Source organism: Odocoileus virginianus, chromosome 18 (assembly GCF_023699985.2).
Source record: "Odocoileus virginianus isolate 20LAN1187 ecotype Illinois chromosome 18, Ovbor_1.2, whole genome shotgun sequence".
Lineage (NCBI taxonomy): Eukaryota > Metazoa > Chordata > Mammalia > Artiodactyla > Cervidae > Odocoileus > Odocoileus virginianus.
In genome coordinates, this window is record NC_069691.1 from 13,914,823 (window position 1) to 13,938,480 (window position 23,658).

General features: G+C 37.3%; 1 protein-coding gene and 1 non-coding gene across 2 annotated transcripts in view; both read right to left on the bottom strand.

Annotated features, from left to right (window-relative positions):
• Positions 1-434: 434 nt before the first annotated feature.
• The window catches only part of C18H9orf85 (chromosome 18 C9orf85 homolog), a 61,235-nt gene continuing 38,011 nt past the window's right edge, over positions 435-23,658 (bottom strand). Inside the window, exons 3-4 of the mRNA XM_020893235.2 lie at positions 1,096-1,209; positions 435-612 (exon numbers count right to left, since the gene is read on the bottom strand). Coding sequence (XP_020748894.2) covers positions 471-612; positions 1,096-1,209 — 256 coding nt within the window. The 3' untranslated portion in view covers positions 435-470. The remainder of the gene's footprint in view (positions 613-1,095; positions 1,210-23,658) is intronic.
• Positions 20,814-20,920, bottom strand: LOC139039548 (U6 spliceosomal RNA). Its single transcript, XR_011492887.1, has one exon. It is a non-coding gene; the product is annotated as a U6 spliceosomal RNA (small nuclear RNA).

The following is a 23,658-nucleotide window of genomic DNA, read 5'->3' on the forward strand; positions in this document are numbered from 1 at the left end:
TGGAGAATCGAAGGACAGAGGAGCCTGGTGGGCTACAGTCCACTGGGGTCACAAAGAGCTGGACACGACTGAGCGACTTACCACTACTACGTCTCTCAAAGATGTTCCGAGGGCTTTCCTGGTGGCTCAGTGGTAAAGAATCTGCTTTCCAAGGCAGGAGACAAGGGTTTGATCCCTGGTCTGGGAAGATCCCACATGCTGGGGAGCAACTAAGCCCATGAGCCCCAACTACTGAGCTTGCGCTCTAGGGCCCACAGGCTACAACGACCGAAGCTCATGCGCCACGAGAGAAGCTACTGCAATGAGAAGCTGAGCACTGCAACTAGAGAAAAGCCCCCACTCGTCGCAACCAGAGAGAAGTCCATGCAACAACAAAGACCCAGCACAGCCAGAAATAAAGAGTGAAAAAAAAATTTATAAAAGGATGGTCAGAATTTCATGTTTTAAAACTGAATTTTAATATAGTTATATTAATTGTCTTCTTCGGTATCATTTAAATCAATATCAAAATCTAAATCATCATCATTTTCTTCATTCCTTCTGCAGCTTCTTCTATTGCTGGAACGTGAATTATTTTCAACATTTTCTGTCTTTTCTGGCTCTTTATTAAACCTAAAGATGGAAGAAAAAAACTCTTATTTCTCAAGATTGCATTGTTTGCATAGACTGAAAAGACTTTTACACTACACTTCTTGATTAATAAGAGCTTAATGAAATAAAGAGGAAAAGATCCTTGAAGATTAATTTAATTGAAGAGCCAACCAATTATAATACTGCTGTCAATAAAGCATGATCAAACAAATTAATCCATGCTGTCCATTAAAGAAAACAAAGTTATACAATGAATAATTCTTTTGTAATGTATAATAAACATGACTCTCACAGATAAATATAAAATGATGTTTTGCTTTTATTATAATGATAGAAACACTGAATAATTCATTAAGGTGTTTTTTCCTATTGGGTAGAAAAAGTCTACATTACTGTAATATACTGTATCTTAAGATTCTCAGAGCTACTTAATGTTTCCTTAAAAGAAAATTCACATACCATTTACTAAAAGAGTAAATCCCAAACATAAAAAGAAATACTCACGGAATAACAACATCTTCTCTCTTTCCACACTTGGCACAAACTTCAAGTTCACAGGCACATGGTCTACACATTATATGATAAGAATCCTTCACTGTCTTTTGTAAACATTTAACACTAAAAATGGAAAAGAAAATCAAATCTTAATTTTTACTAATTGTCTAAGATTTATTTAGTGAAATAAGGAGGTGTGTCTAAGTATATAGCTGAGAAGCCTCAAACTCTTAGATATTTCTCCCATATGTCACTTTAGATTAATTATAGAGCATTTCTAGACAATGGTTGACAGATCAAAATAATAGTACTTAACATTTATCTACTTTCTTAAAGCTTGTAAAGAATGTCACCTGCAATATTAACAATTTTACTTCCTTTTCAATTTGGATTCCTTTTATTTCTTTTTGTTCTCTGACCTCCCTGGCTAGTACTTCCAACACTATGTTGAATAAAAGTGGCGACAGGGGACATCCTTGTCTTGTTCCTGATCTTAAAAAAAAAGCTTTCACAAAAATAAACAAATGGGACTTAATGAAACTTAAAAGCTTTTGCACAACAAAGGAAACTATAAGCAAGGTGAAAAGACAGCCCTCAGATTGGGAGAAAATAATAGCAAACGAAGCAACAGACAAAGGATTAATCTCAAAAATATACAAGCAACTCCTCCAGCTCAACTCCAGAAAAATAAATGACCCAATCAAAAAATGGGCCAAAGAACTCAACAGACATTTCTCCAAGGAAGACATACAGATGGCTAACAAACACATGAAAAGATGCTCAACATCACTCATTATCAGAGAAATGCAAATCAAAACCACAATGAGGTACCATTACACGCCACTCAGGATGGCTGCTATCCAAAAGTCTACAAGCAATAAATGCTGGAGAGGGTGTGGAGAAAAGGGAACCCTCTTACACTGTTGGTGGGAATGCAAACTAGTACAGCCGCTATGGAAAACAGTGTGGAGATTTCTTTTTTTTTTTTTTTTAATTTTAACATTTTATTTTTCTCTATTGTTAATAAATATCAGCTACCAGTTACAAATTATAACACCACAAATTGTTTTCATTACTAAATTCATTACAAGTTTTAAAACACTTTTTACAATTTGCTTTTTGTTAGGTAAATAATTTGCATAAGTATTTTACAGATAGGCTTCACAGTTAAAATTTATCATGAATTATTTAGAATTTTTGCTGTTAATCACATGATCCAGAAATACATGCAGCAAATTCCATATTATTCCAATTGCATGACAATTCTTAAACTGCTTTTGGTGCATGTAATTACTAAACAATACTAAAATTAGATTATTTTATATATTTAATGTAAATATCTTAGAAACAGTGTTTATATACACATTACAAACAGTACAGAAGAATATGGATCAAGGCAAAGTATTAAATTTCCATAGGAAACAAAATTATTATATAACTTAAAATGTTGAGTCATCATCTTCATGGAGATTTCTTAAACTGGAAATAGAACTGCCATATGACCTAGCAATCCCACTTCTGGGCATACACACCGAGGAAACCAGATCGGAAAGAGACACGTGCACCCCAATGTTCATCACAGCACTGTTTATCATAGCCAGGACATGGAAGCAACCTAGATGCCCATCAGCAGACGAATGGATAAGGAAGCTGTGGTACATATACACCATGGAATATTCCTCAGCCATTCAAAAGAATTCATTTGAATCAGTTCTAATGAGATGGATGAAACTGGAGCCCATTATACAGAGTGAAGTAAGCCAGAAAGATGAAGACCATTACAGTATACTAATGCATATATATGGAATTTAGAAAGATGGTAACAATAACCCTATATGCAAAACAGAAAGAGAGACACAGATGTACAGAACAGACTTTTGGACTCTGTGGGCGAAGGCGACGGTGGGATGTTTTGAGAGAACAGCATCGAAACATGTATATTATCAAGGGTGAAACAGATAACCAGCCCAGGTTGGATGCATGAGACAAGTGCTCAGGCCTGGGGCACTGGGAAGACCCAGAGGGATCGGGTCCAGAGGGAGGTGAGAGGGGGGATCGGGATGGCGAATACATGTAAATCCATGGCTAATTCATGTTAATGTATGACAAAAACCACTACAATATTGTAAAGTAATTAGCCTCCAACTAATAAAAATAAATGAAAATAAATAAATAAATAAATTTTTTTAAAAAAGCTTTCAGTTTTCACAACTGAGTATAATATTAGCTGTTAACTTGTCATATGTGGTGTTTATTATGCTGAGAAACTTTCCATATATATTCACTCTGTTGTGAGTTTTTATCATATCACTGTGTAAAATGCTTTTTCTGGATCTACTGAGAAGGTCATATGATTTTTACCCTTCATTTTATTAATGTGGCATATCATATTGATTGATTTGAGGAATCTGAACCATCTTTGCATTCCTGGAATAAACTACACACTTGATCATGGTGAATGATTTTTTTAATGTATTGTTAAATTTAGTTAACTAATATTTTGTTAAGGATTTCTGCTAATATTTTGTTGAGAATTGCTGCATCTATATTCATCAGGGATAATGGAATGTAATTTTCATTTCTTGTGGCATCGTTGTCTGGTTTGGTATCAGAGTAATGCTGACCCCATAAAATGAGCTTGGAAGAATTTCCTCCTCTTCTATTTTTTGGAAGAGTTTGAGAAGGCCTGGATCATTTCTTCTTTGAATATTTGGTAGAATTTACCAGTGAAGAAATCTGGTTCTGGACTTTTGTGGGTTAGGAGGCTTTTTATTTAAATTCAATCTCCTTACTAGTAACTGAACTTTCAGATTTTTACTTCGTGATTCAGTCTTGGCAGGTTGTGTGTTTCTAGGAATTTATCCACTTCTTACAGGTTGTCAAACTGTGGGCAAACAATTTTCCATGAAAGTGAAACTATTACTTGCTTAATCGTGTCTGACTATTTGCAACCCCATGGACTGTAGCCCACCAGGTTCCTCTGTCCATGGAATTCTCCAGGCAAGAATACTGGAGCGAGTTGCCACTTCCTACTCCAGGGGACCTTCCTGACCAGGGATTGAACCTGCGTCTCTTGCATCTCCTGCACTGGCAGGTGGATTCTTTACCACTAGTGCCACCAGGGAAGACCACATGTGAGTGGGTTTATTTCGGGGCTCTCTATTCCATTAATTTATGTGTCTAATTTTTATGACAGTGCCATACTGTTTTGAAACTGTAATATAGTTTGAAATCAGGAAGTGTGACACCTCCAGCTATGTTCTTCTTTCTTAAGATTGCTTTGTCTATTTTGGGCCTTTTGTGGTTCCATCCAAATTTAGGATTTTTTATTTCTGTGAAAAATGTCATTGAAATTTGGATGTATGGCCTTTTAGGCAATGTTACATGCATGTACACAAAACGTCCCAACCAAAAGCAACAAAATACTCTTCTCAAGTGTCCACGGAATATTCTCCACAAAATATTGTTTGTTAGCTCACAAAACAGGTCTTACAAATTTAAGATTGAAATCATATATATGAAGTATCTTTTTCAAACCACGATAGTATGAAACTGGAAGTTAACTGTAAGAAGAAATCTGGAAAATTCACTAATTTGGGGAGAACAAACAGCATGCTACTGAACAATCAGTGGGTCAAAGAAGAAACCAAAAAGAAATTTAAAAAATACCTTGAGAGAAATGAAAAGGCAACATACCAAAATTTATGGGGTACCGCAAAAAATAATTCTGAAAGGGAAGTTCCTAGCAATAAATGCTTACATCAAGAAACAAGGAAAATCTTAAACAACTTAACTTTAACTTCTTAGAAACTAGAAACATAGAAGAGATAAAGTCTAAAGTTAGTAGAAGGAAGGAAATAACAAAGATCGGATTGGAAATAATTATAATAGGAAATGAAAAGACAACAGGCAAGATCAGTGAATTTCAGAACTGGTCATTTGTAAAGATAAACAGGCAAACCTTTAGCTAGAATTATCAAGAAAAGAAAAGAGAACTCAAATCAGAAGTGAAAGAGGAAACACTGCAACAGATACCGCAGAAATACAAAGGATTGTAGGAGACTATGGGGTAACCTGGCTCAGATACTAAAGAATCTGCCTGTAATGCAGGAGACCTGGGTTCGATCCCTGGGTGGGAAGATCCCATGGAGAAGGAAATGACAACCCACTCTACTTCTAAATACATAGTCAGAACTGAAAAAACACACACACACAAAAACCTGTACATCAATGTTCATAGCAGCATTAATTGTAACAGTCAAAAAACTGGGAATAACCCAAATGTCCATCAATCGATTAACGGATAAATAAGCATATATATCTTTACAATGGAACATTATTTATTAATAAAAATTAAGCACCGATAAATGTTACAACACGCTTGAAAAAAATTCCTAAGTGAAAGAAACCAGTCACAGAAGTCTAGATATTATATGACTACTTATATGAAATGTCCAAAATAAGTAAATCTACAGGGACAGAAAACAAGGGATGGGAGAATGTTGGTGTGGGGGAGAGGGAATGGAGACTCCTAACGGGTATGTTTCTTTCTGAGATGAGAAAATGTTCAAAAACTGATGTGTTATAAAAAAATTGAGTTATACAACTCTGTGACATACTAAAAGTTGCTAAACTATGTACTTTAGATGGATGAACTATACAGTATATGAATTAAACCTTAATAAATCTGTTTTTAAAAGTAAAATGGAAATATTAGAAATAAAAAAAACATGGAGTGTAAGATATAAGATACAAGAAATCTACTTTAAACATAAAAAGGTATACCACATTTTACTTTGCAGCGACTGCATTTATTTATTTACACAAATTGAAGGTTTGTGGCAGCCTTCTGTTGAGCAAGTCTATCGTTATCATTTTTTCCAATATTTGCTCACCTTGTGCCTCTGTGTCACAATTTGGTTACTCTTGCAATATTTCAACTTTTTAATTATTATTATATTTGTTACAATGATCTAAGATGAGTAATCTTTATGTTACAACTGCAAAAAGGCTATGACTCATTGAAGGCTCAGATGATGGTTAGCATTTTCTAGCAATAAAGTATTTTTAAAATAAAGTGCTCACTGATTTTTCTAGACATAATGCTACTGCATACTTAATAGATTAAAGTATCATATAAATGTAAGTTTTATATGCACTGGGAAACCGACTCAGTTTATTGCAGTATTTGCTTTACTGAGGTGGCCTGGAATCAAACCCACAGTATCTCTGAGATATGCCTGTATACAGTTAAAAGTAGAAGGAAAGGGAAAAAATGAAACAAAACATGCAAACATTAATCAGAAGAAAGCTGGAGTAAGTACATTATTACTGAAATAGACTTCAAAGCAAAGAAAAAGGAATTGTTGAGTTTAAGAAAGATTTATTATATGACAAAAAAGGAATCAATTTTCCCAAAGCATGCAATAATCTTAAATATTTATTTATGCACCTAAAAACAGGGTTTGAGATAACTGATGCAAAACCATTGAACCAAAAAGAGAAACAGACAGATCCACAATTAAAACTGTGGACTTCAACGCTTCTCTCTTTATAAGTGAAGCAACAAGAAGACAAAAAGCAGTAAAACTATACAGCACCTGGTTGACAGAGTCTATCAATCAAACTGACATTTATAGAACACTCCACCCAACAAGAAAGCAATATAGTCTCTTCAAGCACACATGGAACAGAATCTAAAATTGACTACACTCTGAAATATAACACCAACATCAATGAATTAAAAACAAAAACCAAAGTTTATATAAGGCGTATTCTTTTACCACAATTTAATTAACTAGAAATCAGTAAAAGAAAAACATCTAGAAAATGTCCAAATATACAGAAATTAAAACACTTCTAAATAACCTATAGGTTAAAGAGGAAGTCTCAAAAGCAATTAGAAAATGTTTTGATTCAAAAATAATGTAATATAGCATCAAAATTTGTGGATTAGAGCTAAAAAGACATTCTTGGGAAATTTATATAATTAAATGTTTATATTAAGCAAAAGAACTATCCAAACCTCCACCTTAAGAAAACAAAAAAAGAAGAGTATATTAACTCAAGGCAATATCGATGTGAACAGAAATCAATGAAACTGAAAAACAGAAAAAAAAGAAAACCAATAAAACTCCAAGCAGCCTATTTGAAAAGATTAATGTAATTCATAAACATATAACCAGACAAACCAAGATAAAAAAGTAAAGAACACAATAAACCAATTTCAGGAAAGAACAAGGGAACAACACTATAGATGCAACAGATATTAAAAGAATAAGAAAAATTTACTAACAACTCTATGCCTATAAACCCAACCACTTTATTGAAATGGACAAATTTCTGGAAAGACAGTATAAAAACCTGCTTAAGATGAAACAGATAATTTAAAAACTCCTCTAGCCATTAAAGAAAAAACTTTATTATCATTTAAAACTCTCCAACAAAGACAACTCTAGGCACAAATGGCTTTACTGGTAAATTCTAGTAAACATCTGGAAGTTCACAGTTCACATATTGCTGAAGCCTGGCTTGGAGAATTTTGAGCATTACGTTACTAGCGTGTGAGATGAGTGCAATTGTGTGGTAGTTTGAGCATTCTTTGGCATTACCTTTCTTTGGGATTGGAATGAAAACTGACCTTTTCCAGTCCTGTGGACACTGCTGAGTTTTCCAAATTTGCTGGCATATTGAGTACAGCACTTTCACAGCATCATCTTTTAGGATTTAAAATAGCTCAACTGGAATTCCATCACCTCCACTAGCTTTGTTCCTAGTGATGCTTCCTAAGGCCAACCTGACTTCACATTCCAGGACGTCCGGCTCTAGGTGAGTGTGAGTAATCACATCATTGTGATTATCTGGGTCATGAAGATCTTTTTTGTACAGTTCTTCTGAGTATTCTTGCCACCTCTTCTTAATATCTTCTGCTTCTGCTAGATCCATACCATTTCTGTGCTTTATTGTGCCCATCTTTGCATGAAATGTTCCCTTGGTATCTCTAATTTTCTTTACGAGATCTCTAGTCTTTCCCATTCTATTGTTTTCCTCTATTTCTTTGCACTGATCACTGAGGAAGGCTTTCTTATCTCTCCTTGCTATTCTTTGGAACTGTTCATTCAAATGGGTCTATCTTTCCTTTTCTCCTTTGCTGTTCACCTCTCTTCTTTTCACAGCTATTTGTAAGGGTTCAAGCTGGTTTTAGAAAAGGCAGAGGAACCAGAGATCAAATTGCCAACATCCGCTGGATCATCAAAAAAGCAAGAGAGTTCCAGAAAAACATCAATTTCTGTTTTACTGACTATGCCAAAGCCTTTGACTGTGTGGATGACCACAAACTGGAAAATTCTGAAAGAGATGGGAATACCAGACAATCTGACCTGCCTCTTGAGAGACCTTTATGCAGGTCAGGAAGCAACAGTTAGAACTGGACATGGAACAACAGATTGGTTCCAATTAGGGAAAGGAGTGCATCAAGGCTGTACGTTGTCACCCTGCTTATTTAACTTATATGCAGAGTACATCATGAGAAATGCTGGGCTGGAAGAAGCACAAGCTGGAATCAAGATTGCCAGGAGAAATAACAATAACCTCAGATATGCAGATGACACCACCCTTATGGCAGAAAGTGAAGAAGAACTAAAGAACCTCTTGATGAAAGTGAAAGAGGATAGTGAAAAAGTTGGCTTAAAGCTCAACATTCAGAAAACTAAGATCATGGCATCCGGTCCCATTACTTCATGGCAAATAGATGGGGAAACAGTGGAAACAGTGGCTGTTTTTCTAGGCTCCAAAATCACTGCAGATGGTAATTGCAGTCATGAAATTAAAAGACGCTTGCTCCTTGGAAGGAAAGTTATGACCAACCTAGACAAAATATTAAAAAGCAGAGACATTACTTTGCCAACAAAGGTCCATCTAGTCAAAGCTATGGTTTTTCCAGTGGTCAAGTATGGATGTGAGAGTTGGACTATAAAGAAAGCTGAGTGCAGAAGAATTGATGCTTTTGAACTCCAGTGTTGGAGAAGACTCTTGAGAGTCCCTTGGACTACAAGGAGATCCAACCAGTCCATCCTAAAGGAGATCAGTCCTGGGTATTCACTGGAGGGACTGATGTTGAAGTTGATACTCCAATAGTTTGGCCACCTGATACAGAGAACTGACTCATTTGAAAAGACCCTGATGCTGGGAAAGATTGAGGGCAGGAGGAGAAAGGGACGATAGAGGATGAGATGGTTGGATGGCATCACCGACACAATGGACATGGGTTTGGGTGGACTCCGGGAATTGGTGATGGACAGGGAGGCCTGGCGTGCTGCAGTTCATGGGGTCGCAAGTCGGACACGACTGAGTGACTGAACTGAATTACTGACATTTAAAAGATAGTACTAACTGTATACAACTGCTTCCAGAAAACAAAATAGAAGCAGTCCCCAACTCACTTGATGAGACCCTAACATCAAGATAACAACAACATTTCAGACGATATTGGTTAATGAAAATGGGTATGAAACTGAGTTAGCAAATAAAATCTAGTAATATGTAAAAAGGATACAGTCATGCTCAAGTGGGGTTTATCCAAGTGCATTAAAGGCTTATTCTATATTAAAATCAATAAATGCTAACGCATCAATGTCCTAAGAAAGAAAAACCACATGATTATCTAAATAGATGCAGAAAAAGTATCTGACAAAACTTAATTGACGCTTTCAAACTGTGGTGCTAGAAAAGACTCTTGAGAGTCGCTTGGACTGCAAGGAGATCAAACCAATCAATCCTAAAGGAAATTGACCCTGAATATTCACTGGAAGGACTGATGCTGAAGCTGAAATTCCAATACTTTGGCCTTCTGATGAGAAGAGCCGACTCACTGGAAAAGAATCTGATGCTGGGAAAGACTGAAGGCAGGAGGAGAAGGGGATGACAAAGGATGAGATGGTTGGATGACATCACCAATTAGTGGACGTCAGTTTGAACAAGCTCCAGGAGATGTTGAAGAACAGGGAAGCTTGGAATGATGCATCCATGGTGTCTCAAAGAGTTGGATATGACTGGGCGACTGCACGATAAATATCTATTCATGATATAAATTCTCAGCAAACTAGGAATTGAAAGACAATTCCTCATCCAGTAAGAATCATCTACAAAGAATCTATAGCTAATACCATACTTAATGTAAAAGACTATGTTCCTCACAAAGTCAAGAACAGGGCAAGAATATTTGCCTTCATCACTCCTTTTCAAAAACACATTGGAGGTGCTAGACAGTGCAATAAAGGCAACATAGAAATAAAAGTCACACAGATTGGAAAGCAAGAAATAAAACTGTCCTCATTTTTCACCACTTAAAAAAATGTATTTATTTATTTTTTGGCCGTGCCACGGGGCTTGTAGGATCTTAGTTCCTTAACCAGGGATTGAACCCAGGCAATGTCAGTGAAAGTGCCAAGTCCAAACCACCGGACCACTAGGGAATTTTCCTGTCTTCATTTTTTAAAAAAAATCACTGTCTATGTAGGAAAATCTCACGGAATATACCAAAAAAGTATTAGAAATAAAACTGACAAGCTGATTCTAAAGTTACAAGAAAAAGCAAAGGAAAAATATTAGCCAAAACAATTTTGAAAAAGGAAAAAGAAGGTGGGAACACTCTTAAGACTGGATTTCAACATTTATCTTTAAGCTGTAGAAATCAAGGTAGTGTGGTACTGGCAAAAAATAAACACATAGATTAATGGGACAGAACAGACTCTAACATATATAATCAATTGATTTTCAACACAGTACAAAGGGAATTCAATGGAGAAAGGACAGACTTTTAAACAAATGACCACAGAGCAGTTGGATACACATAAAATTAACAGAAAATGGGCCATAAATGTAATATAAAACCAGGAATTACATAATTTCTAGAAGGAAACACAGTAAAAAAAAAGTATTTGTGATCCTAAGCAAAGATTTTTTACCTACAAGAAAATGATAATTAATAAATCCTGATAAATGAAACAGATCTTCACCAAAATAAAACATTTCTCCACTTTAAGATACTTTTAAATGGATAAAACAGAAGTCAGAATTTGGCAGAAAACATTTGTAAAAGCCATATCTGACAAACAATTTGCACCTACAATATATAAGAATTCTCAAAATTCAGTAATAAGTAAAACAACTTAATAAAAACATGAGCTAAATATATGTATAGAAAAAAAGAAATAAGGATGCAAAATGAGCACAGGAACCAGATTAGAATCACTGGTCATCAAAAAATGCAAATTAAAATCAAAATGAGATATAGCTATCCACACTTATGGCTTAAAAAGAACAAAACAAGACTTCAAGGGGGGGAAAAAAAAGCAAACCCTGACAATCCTAAGTATTGATGAGGATGCTAAACATCTGGAACTCTTTCACACTGCTATTGAGAATACAAATGATATAGACACTATGGAAAATAGTTGGACAGTTTATTCTAAACTTACCCTTAACATAAACCCAACGAGCTTACTACCAGATATTTACTCAAGAGAAATGAGGCCATACATTCACACAAAACCCTGCACATGAATGTTTATGGCAGGATAGTTCACAATCACCAAAAACTAGCAAAACCTAAATGACCATCAGCCAGGGGACAGACGAACAACTGTGATACATCATGAAGGAATACTACTCAGCAATAAAAGACCTAACCACTGATTTACACGACAATGCGGATGAATCTCAAATCCACTATGTTAAGTTAAAGAAGTCAGCCTCAAAGACCATATACTATGTGATTCCTATATATGACATTCTGCAAGAAGGCAAAAGCCTGGGGAAAGAAAATAGATCAGTGTCTGCCAGGGACTGGGAGTGAGGTAGCAGGATACCAAGTGGCATGAAGGAATGTTTGGGGGTAATAGAACTGTCTTGTATCTTAACTGTGATGTCAGTCTCACAAATGCATTCATTTGTCAAAACTTACAAAACTGTTGTTAAAAAACAAAACAACTGGCCCCCAAATAGACTTACTTAGGCCAAGCCCCAAATCATCAAAGGTGAAAGTGTTAGTCACTCACACTCCTCCGACTATTTGCGACTCCATGGACTGGGGCACAGCAGGCTCCTCTGTCCATGGGATTCTCCAGGCAAGAACGATGGTGTGAGTTGCCATTTCCTTCTCCAGGGGATCTTCCTGACCCAGAGATCAAACCTGGTCTCCTGCACTGGAGGCAGATTCTTTACCATTTGAGCCACCAGGGAAGGCCCCCAAATCATCAAACTGAGACTTAATTTCAGTTTTGGCTCTCCCAGAAATGGAATTTTAAACCAATCCTGAATACATGCTCCATCATATCTGACTTTGTGAATCCATGGACTATAGATCGCCAGGCTCCTCTGTACATGGAATTGTCCAGGTAAGAATACTAGAGTGTATTGCCATCTCCTCTTCCAAGGGATCTTTCCTATGCAGGGATCCAACGCATGTCTCCTGAGTCGGCTGCACTGGCAGGAAAATTCTTTGTCAGTCCAGCCACCTGGGGAAGCCCCTTAAATCAATCATGAATTGTCTGATCAGCACAAGCTAGGTACTCAGCCTGATAAGACCCCTGTAATCCCCTAAAGAAAAGTGACTCTGCAATAACCAACCTGCCTGTCTAGTGTGACTTTCCTGTTACCATTCCTTTCTACCTACAAAAGTCTTTCATTTTCTACAGTTCCTCACAGATCCTTTCCATCTTCTAAATGAGACAAAGTCAATAAAATCTTTAAAAGTCACTCAGTTGAATTTTGTTTTTTAACACTGTTTATTACAATATGTACATTTTACTGCATGTTAGAGCTTTGGGAAATATAAATTAAAATTAAAAAGAAAAAGTCTTCACAATCAAAGTGAAAACAATTTTGAAAATTGTTTGCTAAATTATTTGGTATGCTCGTGTTTTGACTTTCCAAACAGCTTTACTTAATTACTTTGAAATAAAAGTTAGATTAAAATTTCATGCTATTAGAATACACACAAAGTCCTATCAATACAAATGGACTAGAAAAAATCTGAGTATTTTTTGGCTTCAATTTTTTAAAGTTTTAAAAATAATTTTAAAGAAACTATTTTGGTTAGGTTCTTCTGAGGCTTCAAAGAAATTCATTTCTATGAATATGCTGTTTTATAACAGGGACCCTGGGGTAAACTAATCCTTAAGTATTCAAATTGCTAATTCAAGGATAAAACTGTATTTATAGAACTGTTAATGTTAAAATTTACATGTAAAATAGGCTCGAAAATGGGATATCCTGTTTTCGAATCCAGAGTCAAAAGAGAGCAGATTCTACACTCTCTGGCCCATTTAATCCTCAAGACAGTGACTTTTGGCACTAGCTCAAACACTCGCATAGCTTATTAAAATGCAGATCCCTGGGCTACACCCATTATTTACATAATCAGAATTTTGGGGATGGGTCCCAAGAATCAGTTCGTTAACAAACTCCTCAAGAAATTCTTATGCTCCTAAGCACTTGAGAACTCTTGACCACATCAAAGTACTACTGCCTATATAAGGGGATTTCCCAATAAGCCCAAAGCTGGTTGAGAAGACAAGGAATTTTGTTGCTGTAAGCAATTATGCTCTTTTCAAATTTAAATCCACTTGGAAAAACAGGCTGTATTAGGGTAGTGAATATAAATCTACCTATCTTATAAGGAAATACACACATAGGCACATTTTTAAAATGTTTCCTTTTCATAAATGTAAAATGTTTGTTGCAAGGTAAATTATATACATTTTTTATATGTTTAAAACCTTCAAGTTTCTCAATCACAGACGTAAGATCTTTGTGCCTCTGCTTTCAAACATCTTAACCTAGGCTTTATGTCTTCACAGGGAGTACAGAGAGAGAAGATATAAAAGTAATTTCAGTTTCAGCGTTTTTCTTCTCCTACGTCACATTTGTCCAGCCTAAGAATCTTGATCTTAAGCACAAGATGGTTTAGACATTATTTTAATGATAAAGGATATACATTCCAAGTTGTTGTAGAACTTGTGCAGTATCTTGAAACATCTTTAAAAATGCCTGTAAGTTAGATAATCACTCCTGAGTATTTTTTCTTACAAAACAAGTAGTAAGGAAAAACTTGAAATTGACCTAAATATAAATTTTACCTAATTTCCCCTGAAAATAGCTATATTTTGAATACTTTATGAGTTCATTACTAAGAGAACTGCAGAGATGTTAAAATAATGGTGGCTTGGCCTTCTTTTCATATTTTCATGGATTACAATTCCCAGAAACAATAAATCTTGTCCATGCACACACCACAACTAACCATTTTAGTGGAACCTGGTCAAATAAAACGGGTTACTATGAACCACGTTTACTAACTGATAGGGCCCACGTGGGGACTCATTGATAAGATGGCTCATTATGTTGACCTTGCAAACTAAGAATAAAATCACTGTGATCCGTGAGACTGACCAAATTGCCCAAATAACATTCTGTTTTCCCACTGGCACCTATCTTCTCAAAGCTGTGAGACCTCCCTCTAATAAATTTCCCTTTTCTTGCCTGACTGCCCGGCTCCCTGTCTTTCTCTGCACTCACCTTACACTAACAAAGGACACAGCAGTACACTTTTAAAAAATGTTACCATATTTTTTTAATGATGAAAAACACAAAAAGAAAATAAAAGCTAAAAAATGTTTACTATAACTTAAGAGTGTTAGGTAGTTAGAATAGGGAAAGAGTCCAAAATGGCGGTGGTTAAAAGACCTGGAACGGAAAGCCCGCGAAAATAGAACAAAGGAAGGTCCGAGGACCGGAGTGAAAGCCGCAGGTAAAACAAACACCGCTCCTGCCTAAGCCCAATTTACATAAGGCAGGCCCAGGGACAGAAACACATAAAAAGGGGAGACAAAGCCCTCTTCCCCCCTTTTGCTCCCTCCCTCTCCCCCGCGCGGTGGGGCGATCGTCTCTTCGTGTCTTTGGATCGACGTGCCCTCATGCCTCAAAGATGGGTTTTCCTGCTATTATCTAAATAAATAGAGCTGTAACACTGAGCCGTAACACTGATTTATTTAAGAGCTGTAACACGGTCTGTTCGAGACCTGAGAGCGATAACACGGTCTGTCCTCCGAGAGCTGTGACCCGCCAAGGGGCTTCAATGTCCGTCACTCCAAATTTTTCTTGTGACGAGACAAAGAGCCGAGGAACATGCACTTGCGTGACAAGAGTAAAATTCAAGAGATAAAATTTTATTTTCAAGATCACTGTAAATACTAGAAAATATTATGTATTTTGATTTGGAAAGCAAGAGAACTAGATCTAGCCTAGCTTTGACTTATCCTTGCCATATAATCACTGAAAGTCACTTTAACTTCTTTGAGTTTCATTTTTTATAATAGTTACTAAAAGTGCTGAAACTTAGTATGAACAAAGACAGCAGCACCAAACTGTATTAATAATCACTGTATTTGTCACCTCCACAAACCCACAGCTAACTAGCAAAAATGAAAAACCCACACTTTTAAATGACATCCTTGCAGTTTCAACACAACATTTTAAATTGTATAATAAAACACAGCAACATTTGGAAGATCTGTATAATTAAATGAATTAGTATTTCCAAACTAGCAAAATGCATGATGTTACAAAACCATGCATGGGTGAAAGATCCATTCAACTGCAAGACAGACCAATGGATTTTAGTATAAGAAGTGTTTACTGATATGGTTTCAGATTCTACACTGTATCAAAGATGAATTTCTATAATTATCAGGAAAAGGTTAATAACATTTACTTACACTATTTTAAAAATGTACAGCTTCACTTTCCTTCTACTAGTCAGACACTAATGAAATTCATAAACATATGAAACAATGCCACTTGTCTCACTAATATTTTTGTTTCAAAAGTTATTTCTCATAAAAAATTATTAGTATCAAATGTGGTGACTCAAGGACAAAAGAGCAGATAAAACCAAGAAAGACCTTGGAATGCAGGAACAGAAAAACCAGACCCTTATAGCCCTTCCCTCCCCCATGTTGTAATTATTAAGGGATTTCAGGTCCTCCTGAGCAGTATAACCTGTCTCTCCTCCTAACCCACACAGGCTTCCCCTTCTTCCCCCACCCAGTATATGTGCCTCATCCAATCAGCAAATGACTCGAAAGACCCCTAGCCCACTCCCTGAACCGTGTGTATAAAAGCGGACTAAGGACCACTGTTCAACGTCAATTCTCCCTTGAGCTGGCCTGCTGTTCTAACAGCACCTCCTATTCTAATGAACTTTATTTCCCTCTCATTCTGTTTCATGTCTGGAAATTCCTTTCCAACCTGCACTAGGAACAAGACATTAACCTTTAATGGTTGCTTATATTCACATTATTTATAAGATAATTATTTTCAAGTCTCAGTTTTCATATCTAAAACAATAAATATCATTATATCTAATAAATACCATTAGATATAATGCATAAAACCTGATATAAATCAAGCTATCTGGGTCCTCAGTAATTTTTAACAATATAAAGAAAGAGGTCCTGAGAACAAAAGCTTTGAGAACCACTGATTTAGACAATAAACATCAACTGGAAAAGAACTGATCTGATATTTTTAGTATTTCTGGAACAGACTTTCTGCCACAACTTTTCTGGTACTGCCTTCATTTCCTGGTTTTATTATTACACTTTAACCTTTATGATAATTCAGCTCCACTTATAATACTCTCACATGAGATGACTAGGTGCTTTCGTAAACAGTGAGCTGTGCTACTCCACCCTTCCTGGAAAAATAATAGAAACTCACACAGATGATCAAGACCACCCCCAAGAAAAAGAAATGCAAAAAGACAAAATGGTTGCCTAAGGAGGCCTTATAAATACCAGAGAAAAGAGAAGCTAAAGGCAGAGAAGAAAAGGAAAGATATACCCATTTGAATGCAGAGTTCCAAAGAATAGCAAGGAGAGATAAGAAAGCCTTCCTCAGTAATGAGTGCAAAGAAATAGAAGAAAACAATAGAATGGGAAAGACTAGAGATCTCTTCAAGAAAATTAGAGATACCAAGGGAACATTTCATGCAAAGATGAGCACAATAAAGGACACAAATGGTATGGATCCAACAGAAGCAGTAGATATTAAGAAGAGGTGGCAAGAATACACAGAAGAACTGTACAAAAAAGATCTTCATGACCCAGATAATCATAATGGTGTGATCACTCAACTAGAGCCAGACATCCTGGATGTGAAGTCAAGTGGGCCTTAGGAAGCATCACTACGAACAAAGCTAGTGGAGGTGATGGAATTCCAGTTGAGCTATTTTAAATCCTAAAAGATGATGCTGTGAAAGTGCTGTACTCAATATGCCAGCAAATTTGGAAAACTCAGCAGTGTCCACAGGACTGGAAAAGGTCAGTTTTCATTCCAATCCCAAAGAAAGGCAATGCCAAAGAATGCTCAAACTACCACACAATTGCACTCATCTCGCACACTAGTAACGCAATGCTCAAAATTCTCCAAGTCAGGCTTCAATAGTATGTGAACCATGAACTTCCAGATGCTCAAGATGGATTCAGAAAAGGCAGAGGAACCAGAGATCAAATTGCCAACATCCACTGGGTCATCAATAAAGCAAGAGAGTTCCAGAAAAATATCTACTTCAGCTTTATTGACTATGCCAAAGCCTTTGACTGTGTAGATCACAACAAATTAGAAAATTCTTCAAGAGATGGGAGTACCAGACCACCTGATCTGCCTCCTGAGAAATCTGTATGCAGGTCAAGAAGCAACAGTTAGAACTGGACATGGAACAACAGACTGGTTCCAAATAGGGAAAGGAGTGCGTCAAGGCTGTATATTGTCACCCTGCTTATTTAACTTACATGCAGAGTACATCATGAGAAATATTGGGCTGGATGAAGCACAAGCTGGAATCAAGACTACTAGGAGAAATATCAATAACCTCAGATATGCCAATGACACCACCCTTATAGCAGAAAGCAAAGAAGAACTAAAGAGCCTCTTGATGAAAGTGAAAGAGGACAGTGAAACAGATGGCTTAAAACTCAACATTTAGAAAATGAAGATCATGGCATCCGGTCCCATCACTTCATGGCAAACAGATGGGGAGACAACAGAAACAGTGACAGACTTTATTTTCCAGGGCTTCAAAATCACTGCAGATGGTAACTGCAGCCATGAAATTAAAAGACACTTGCTTTTAGGAAGAAAACCTATGACCAACCTAGACAGCACATTAAAAAGCAGAGACATTACTTTGCCAACAAAGGTCTGTCTAGCCAAAGCTATGATTTTTCCAGTAGTCATGTATGGATGTGAGAGTTGGACTATAATGAAAGCTGAGTGCCAAAAAATTGATGCTTTTGAACTGTGGTGTTGGAGAAGACACTTAAGAGTCCCTTGGACTGCAAGGAGATCCAACCTGTCAATACTAAAGGAAATCAGTCCTGAATATTCATTGGAAGAACTGATGCTGAAGCTAAAACTCCAATAACCTGGCTTCCTGATGCGAAGAACTGAGAACTGACTCATTGGAAAAGACTGTTATGCTGGGAAAGATTCAAGGCAGGAGGAGAAGGGGATGACAGAGGATGACATGCTTGGATGGCATCACCGACACAATGGACATGAGTTTGAGTAGGCTCCGGGAGTTGGTAAGGGACAGGGAAGCCTGGCATGCTGCAGTCCATGGGGTCGCAAGCAGTCAGACTCGACTGAGCATGTGAACTGAACTGAACACTGACAGAGATCTATAAAGTGCAAGTTCCTATAGTGGCTCTAAGTAATCTGTGATAACATAAAAAGAATCTGAAACCATACTAAGGAATTACATCATATGCTACCTAGGAAATGTTTTTAAGGAAACAATGTCCACAGATTTCAAGAACTTTGAGTAGAAGTTGTTTAATTGTCTTCATAATTAATGTATTTGAAATAAGTGGAGATATTTTATTACCTCTTCTTATTGCAATGGATTTGACTTAGAATAATTCTTAAAAGAGTACAAAATATTCACCTCCGACAACAGTAGCTTAGAAAAAAAGAGAAAATGGAAATTACTGCTCAAAACTATTACTTGGAGCAGGCAATTTAAAATAAAAGCTTGCTATATCAATCTATACTAATGTCAAAAAGTAGGCTTTTTGAACAGGTGCACAAGTGATGACAGCACTAAAAACTCTCCTTAATAAGGAGAACTAAAGCTTAAGGACTTTAGTCTAAGGGACTAAAGCTCCGGGCAATAATAAAGCCAGGGTTTACAGTCACTGTACTATGATATGATGTAGAATGGCCTGTGACTAAAACTCCACTCTAGGGCATTTTAATACTCTTGGAATGTGGTGACACAACTCTTAAATTACTGATTAACCAAACTATTGAAGGAGCCTCAAACTATTATAAGAAATGCTGGAGCTGAAGAGCTAAAACAAAGAGGTTAAGTTCACACTCTGTATGTGTGTGTGTACATACATAGATACTACATATCTGTATGTATACACACACACACACATATACATATGTATATAATTTCTTGTCATACACTGGTATATATATAGGGACTGATTATTTTGTTGTTCACTCGTTAAGTTGTGTGACTCTTTGACTCTTTGCAACCCCACGAACTGCAGCACACCAGACTTCCCTGTCACTATCTTCCGGAGTTTGCTCAAACTCATGTCCATTGAGTCAGTGATGCTATTCAACCATCTCACCCTCTGTCGCCCCCTTCTCCTGCCTTCAGTCTTTCTCAGTAACAGGGTTTTTTCCAGTGAGTCAGCTCTTGGCACCAGGTAGCCAAATATTGGAGTTTCAGCTTCAGCATCATTCCTTCCAATGAATACTCAGGGTTGATTTCCTTTAGGATTGACTGGTTTGATCTCCTTGCTCTCCACGGGACTCAAGAGTCTTCTCCAGCACCATAATTGGAAAGCATCAATTCTTCAGCGCTCAGTCTTCTTTATGGTCTGTCACATACATACGTGACTACTAGAAAAACCGTAGCTTTGACTACACAGACCTTTGTTGGCAAAGTGACGACTCTGCTTTTCAATAGGCTTTCTAGGTTTGTCATAGCTTTTCTTCCAAGGAGCATGCAACCTTTAAATTCATGGCTGCAGTCAACATCTGCAGTGATTTTGGAGCCCAAGAAAATAAAATCTCCCACTGTTTCCGTTCTTTCCCCTTCTATTTGCCATGAAGTGATGGGACCAGATGCCATGATCAGCTTTTTGAATGTTGAGTTTTAAGCCAGCTTTTTCACTCTCCTCTTTTACCCTTATCAAAAGGCTCTTTAGATCCTCTTCACTTTCTGCCATTAGAATGATATCATCTGTATATCTCAGGTTGTTGATATTTCTCCCAGCAATCTTGATTCTTGCTTGTGCTTTTCATCCAGCCTAGAGTTTCACATGATGTTCTCTGCATATAAGCTAAATAAGCAGGCGGACAATATACAGACTTGACATAATCCTTTCCCAATTTTGAACCAGTCTGTTGTTCCATGTCTGGTTCTGTTCCTTCTTAATCTGCATATAGGTTTCTCAGGAGGCAGGTTAGGTGGTCTGATATTCTTATCTCTACGAATCTTCCACAGTTTGTTGTGATCTGCACAGTCAAAGGCTTTGATGTAGTCAATGAAGAAGCACAGGATTGTCTCGTAGTACATAACAATGTTTATTTTTTTTATGTTTTTTTTTCCATTTGTTTTTATTAGTTGGAGGTTAATTACTTTACAAAAAAATATGGAACGCTTCACGAATTTTCATGTCATCCTTGCGCAGGGGCCATGCTAATCTTCTCTGTATCGTTCCAATTTTAGTATATGTGCTGCCGAAACGAGCACCAATGTTTATTTTTATAAAAAAAATCAAAGAAATACTAACCAACACACTTTTTAAGGCTAGAAATCCAACGACTAAACCAAAATTCTATCTTGTTTTCTCTTCATTAAATGTATATACAAAGCAGATCTTCTTTTGACAGGCAACATAGATCAAATGAATGAACAAATGGCCACTTATGTAGAATCCAAAACAAGCCATATAGACAGTTCGTAAGTATCTGCATGTCCATCAAAGAGAACAGGGGGTTCTCGCCCATTTTCCCTCCGTTCCCTGGTACCTTCCTCATAGTGTTTCCTGTAAACACTGTTTACAGCTGCTGCTGCTACTAAGTCGCTTCAGTTGTGTCCGACTGTGCGATCCCATTGATGGCAGCCCACCAAGCTCCTCCGTCCCTGGGATTCTCCAGGCAAGAACACTGGAGTGGGCTGCCATTTCCTTCTCCAATGCATGAAAGTGAAAAGTGAAAGTGAAGTCGCTCAGTACTGTTGGACTCTTCGCAACCCCATGAACTGTAGCCTACCAGGCTCCTCTGTCCATGGGATTTTTCCAGGCAAGAGTACTGGAGTGGGTTGCCGTTGCCTTCTCCACTGCTTACAGCACCCACTACCTTTTCTAGATTTATCTCTCCTGTTTTCATTTTATTACTCCTCAGCAGTCTTAACTTGCATCCTTTGGGTCTCTGTGTCCTTTTACTTACACCTAGCACTTGCAATCTGTCGATGAGTTATTTGTGGGCCCACTTCCCCTAACATATTGGGAATTTCTTAGTATCAGAGAGTCATTGTGGTATTTTCTATAGCACACTGTCTAATACAGTGAGGTTGCTATTCAAAATAACTGCAAACTGAACCAAATTTCTTGTCTGTTATCCCTAGCAATCCCACTTCTTTGTCAGAAAAGAACTATGCTTGGGGTAATATCCTCCATCATTACCATGGACTCTTCCTCGAGAGAATTTTGTTTCTAACACACACAAATGTGTGTGTGTGCTCAGTTGCTCAACCGTATCCAACTCTTTGCAACCTCACAGACTGCCAGACTCCTCTGTCCATGGGATTTCCCAGGCAAGAATACTGCAGTGGGTCTTGTGATTTCCTTCTCCAGGGGATTTGCCAAACAAAGGGATCAAACCCTCATCTCCTGTGTCTCCTGCCTGGGTAGGTGGATCCTTTACCACTGAGCCACCGGGAAAGCCCCAAAGTAACATATAAATTTTACTAAATTATCTTTCAAATCCTTGGCAGGTTCCTTGGTTTTTGGAGGTTAAATAAGGAAAATCTGATTAAACAATCAGATTGCGGCTCCTGGGCCCTAGAGCACTTGGGCTTCAGTTGTCGAGGCACCTGGACTCAGCAGCTGCGGTTCCCAGGCTCTAAAGCACAGGTTCAGTAGCTGTGGAGCAAGGGCTTAGCTGCTCCACAGCATGTGGGGATTCTCCCCAACGAACCTGCGTCTCCTGCACTGGCCGGTGGGTTCTTTACCACGGAGCCACTGAGGAAGCCCCTGAATCTATTTCTCCCTTGCATGCATTATAGCTTTATGCCAATGATGGCTCAGATATTTGTCAAAGGTTTGTTTTAATAACATAAGCTATGCTTCTGGAGTAGAAAGAACTGATAAATGTGCTCAGTTTTACAATATATCAAGAGAGGCAAGGCAAAATGTTTTAAAACATGTGGATTGTAGAATTAGCCACCTAAATAACGGATCTTCAGATACTATAAATTCAGATTATATGGAGGAATAAGGGCTCAATTTGGACTGACCACTGCAGATTGCAAACATTATTTTTCGGGTACCTCATGGAGAACTAAATAATATGCTCAGTTCCTAAGCACTGAAAGCATGTACAACTTGGGATACTTACAAATGGAACCTATCTAAAACATGCTTATAACTGGTTAAAGGAGATTCATGTTATGGAGTTTGCTCAATGAAAAAATGCAAGTAATAAATGCCAGCTGATGGACAAATATAATAATTCAGCACCAAAGAATGAGTGCTAAGTACTGTCATGATTTAACCATTAGCTAGTGGATATACCTGGGGCTTTCTTTTTGCATTAACTTGCTTTCCTTGGAAAATGAGGGCAGTGGTGCTCTTTATTAAGACAGAATTTTAAGAGTACGATACTTCTTCCCTCTAAAAATAAAGAAGTTAATACTGCATAGCACAGGGAACTCTACTTAGTGTTAAGTGGCAGCCTGGAACAGACAGGAATTTGGGAGAGAAGAGATACATTTCTATGTATGGCTGAGTCCTTCTGCTGTCCATCTGAAACTATCACAGCACTCTTAACTGGCTATGCTCCAGTATAACATAAAACAGTAAACATATAAAAGCAAAACTTCTAGGGGGACAAACCTCCACTTAGCTCCCTGCTACTGGAGCCCACAAGGGCCTTGAAATATTGATGTGAAGTAAACCTTTGGAAAACACTATTTTATTTATCTGGACCAAGGGAATAGAGGTGAGACAGAGGACAATGCATTTATTTAATGCAATGAAGTATGAAGAGATAAGGGTTGTACCAGGGCAGTCTGTGGAGATAAAAATTAAGAGGCAACACACTTCAAAATTATCAAGTAAGGAGTACAATAGCTGGATGTGAGGACCAGGAAGAGTGACTCTGTAGCAGTGTTTTTAGGCATAAAGTACTCACATGTCCTGAAACTACTTGTCCAGACATCCCCACAGCAATGTGGTTCTAAAATATGTTACACCAGTTCTCCTCTTT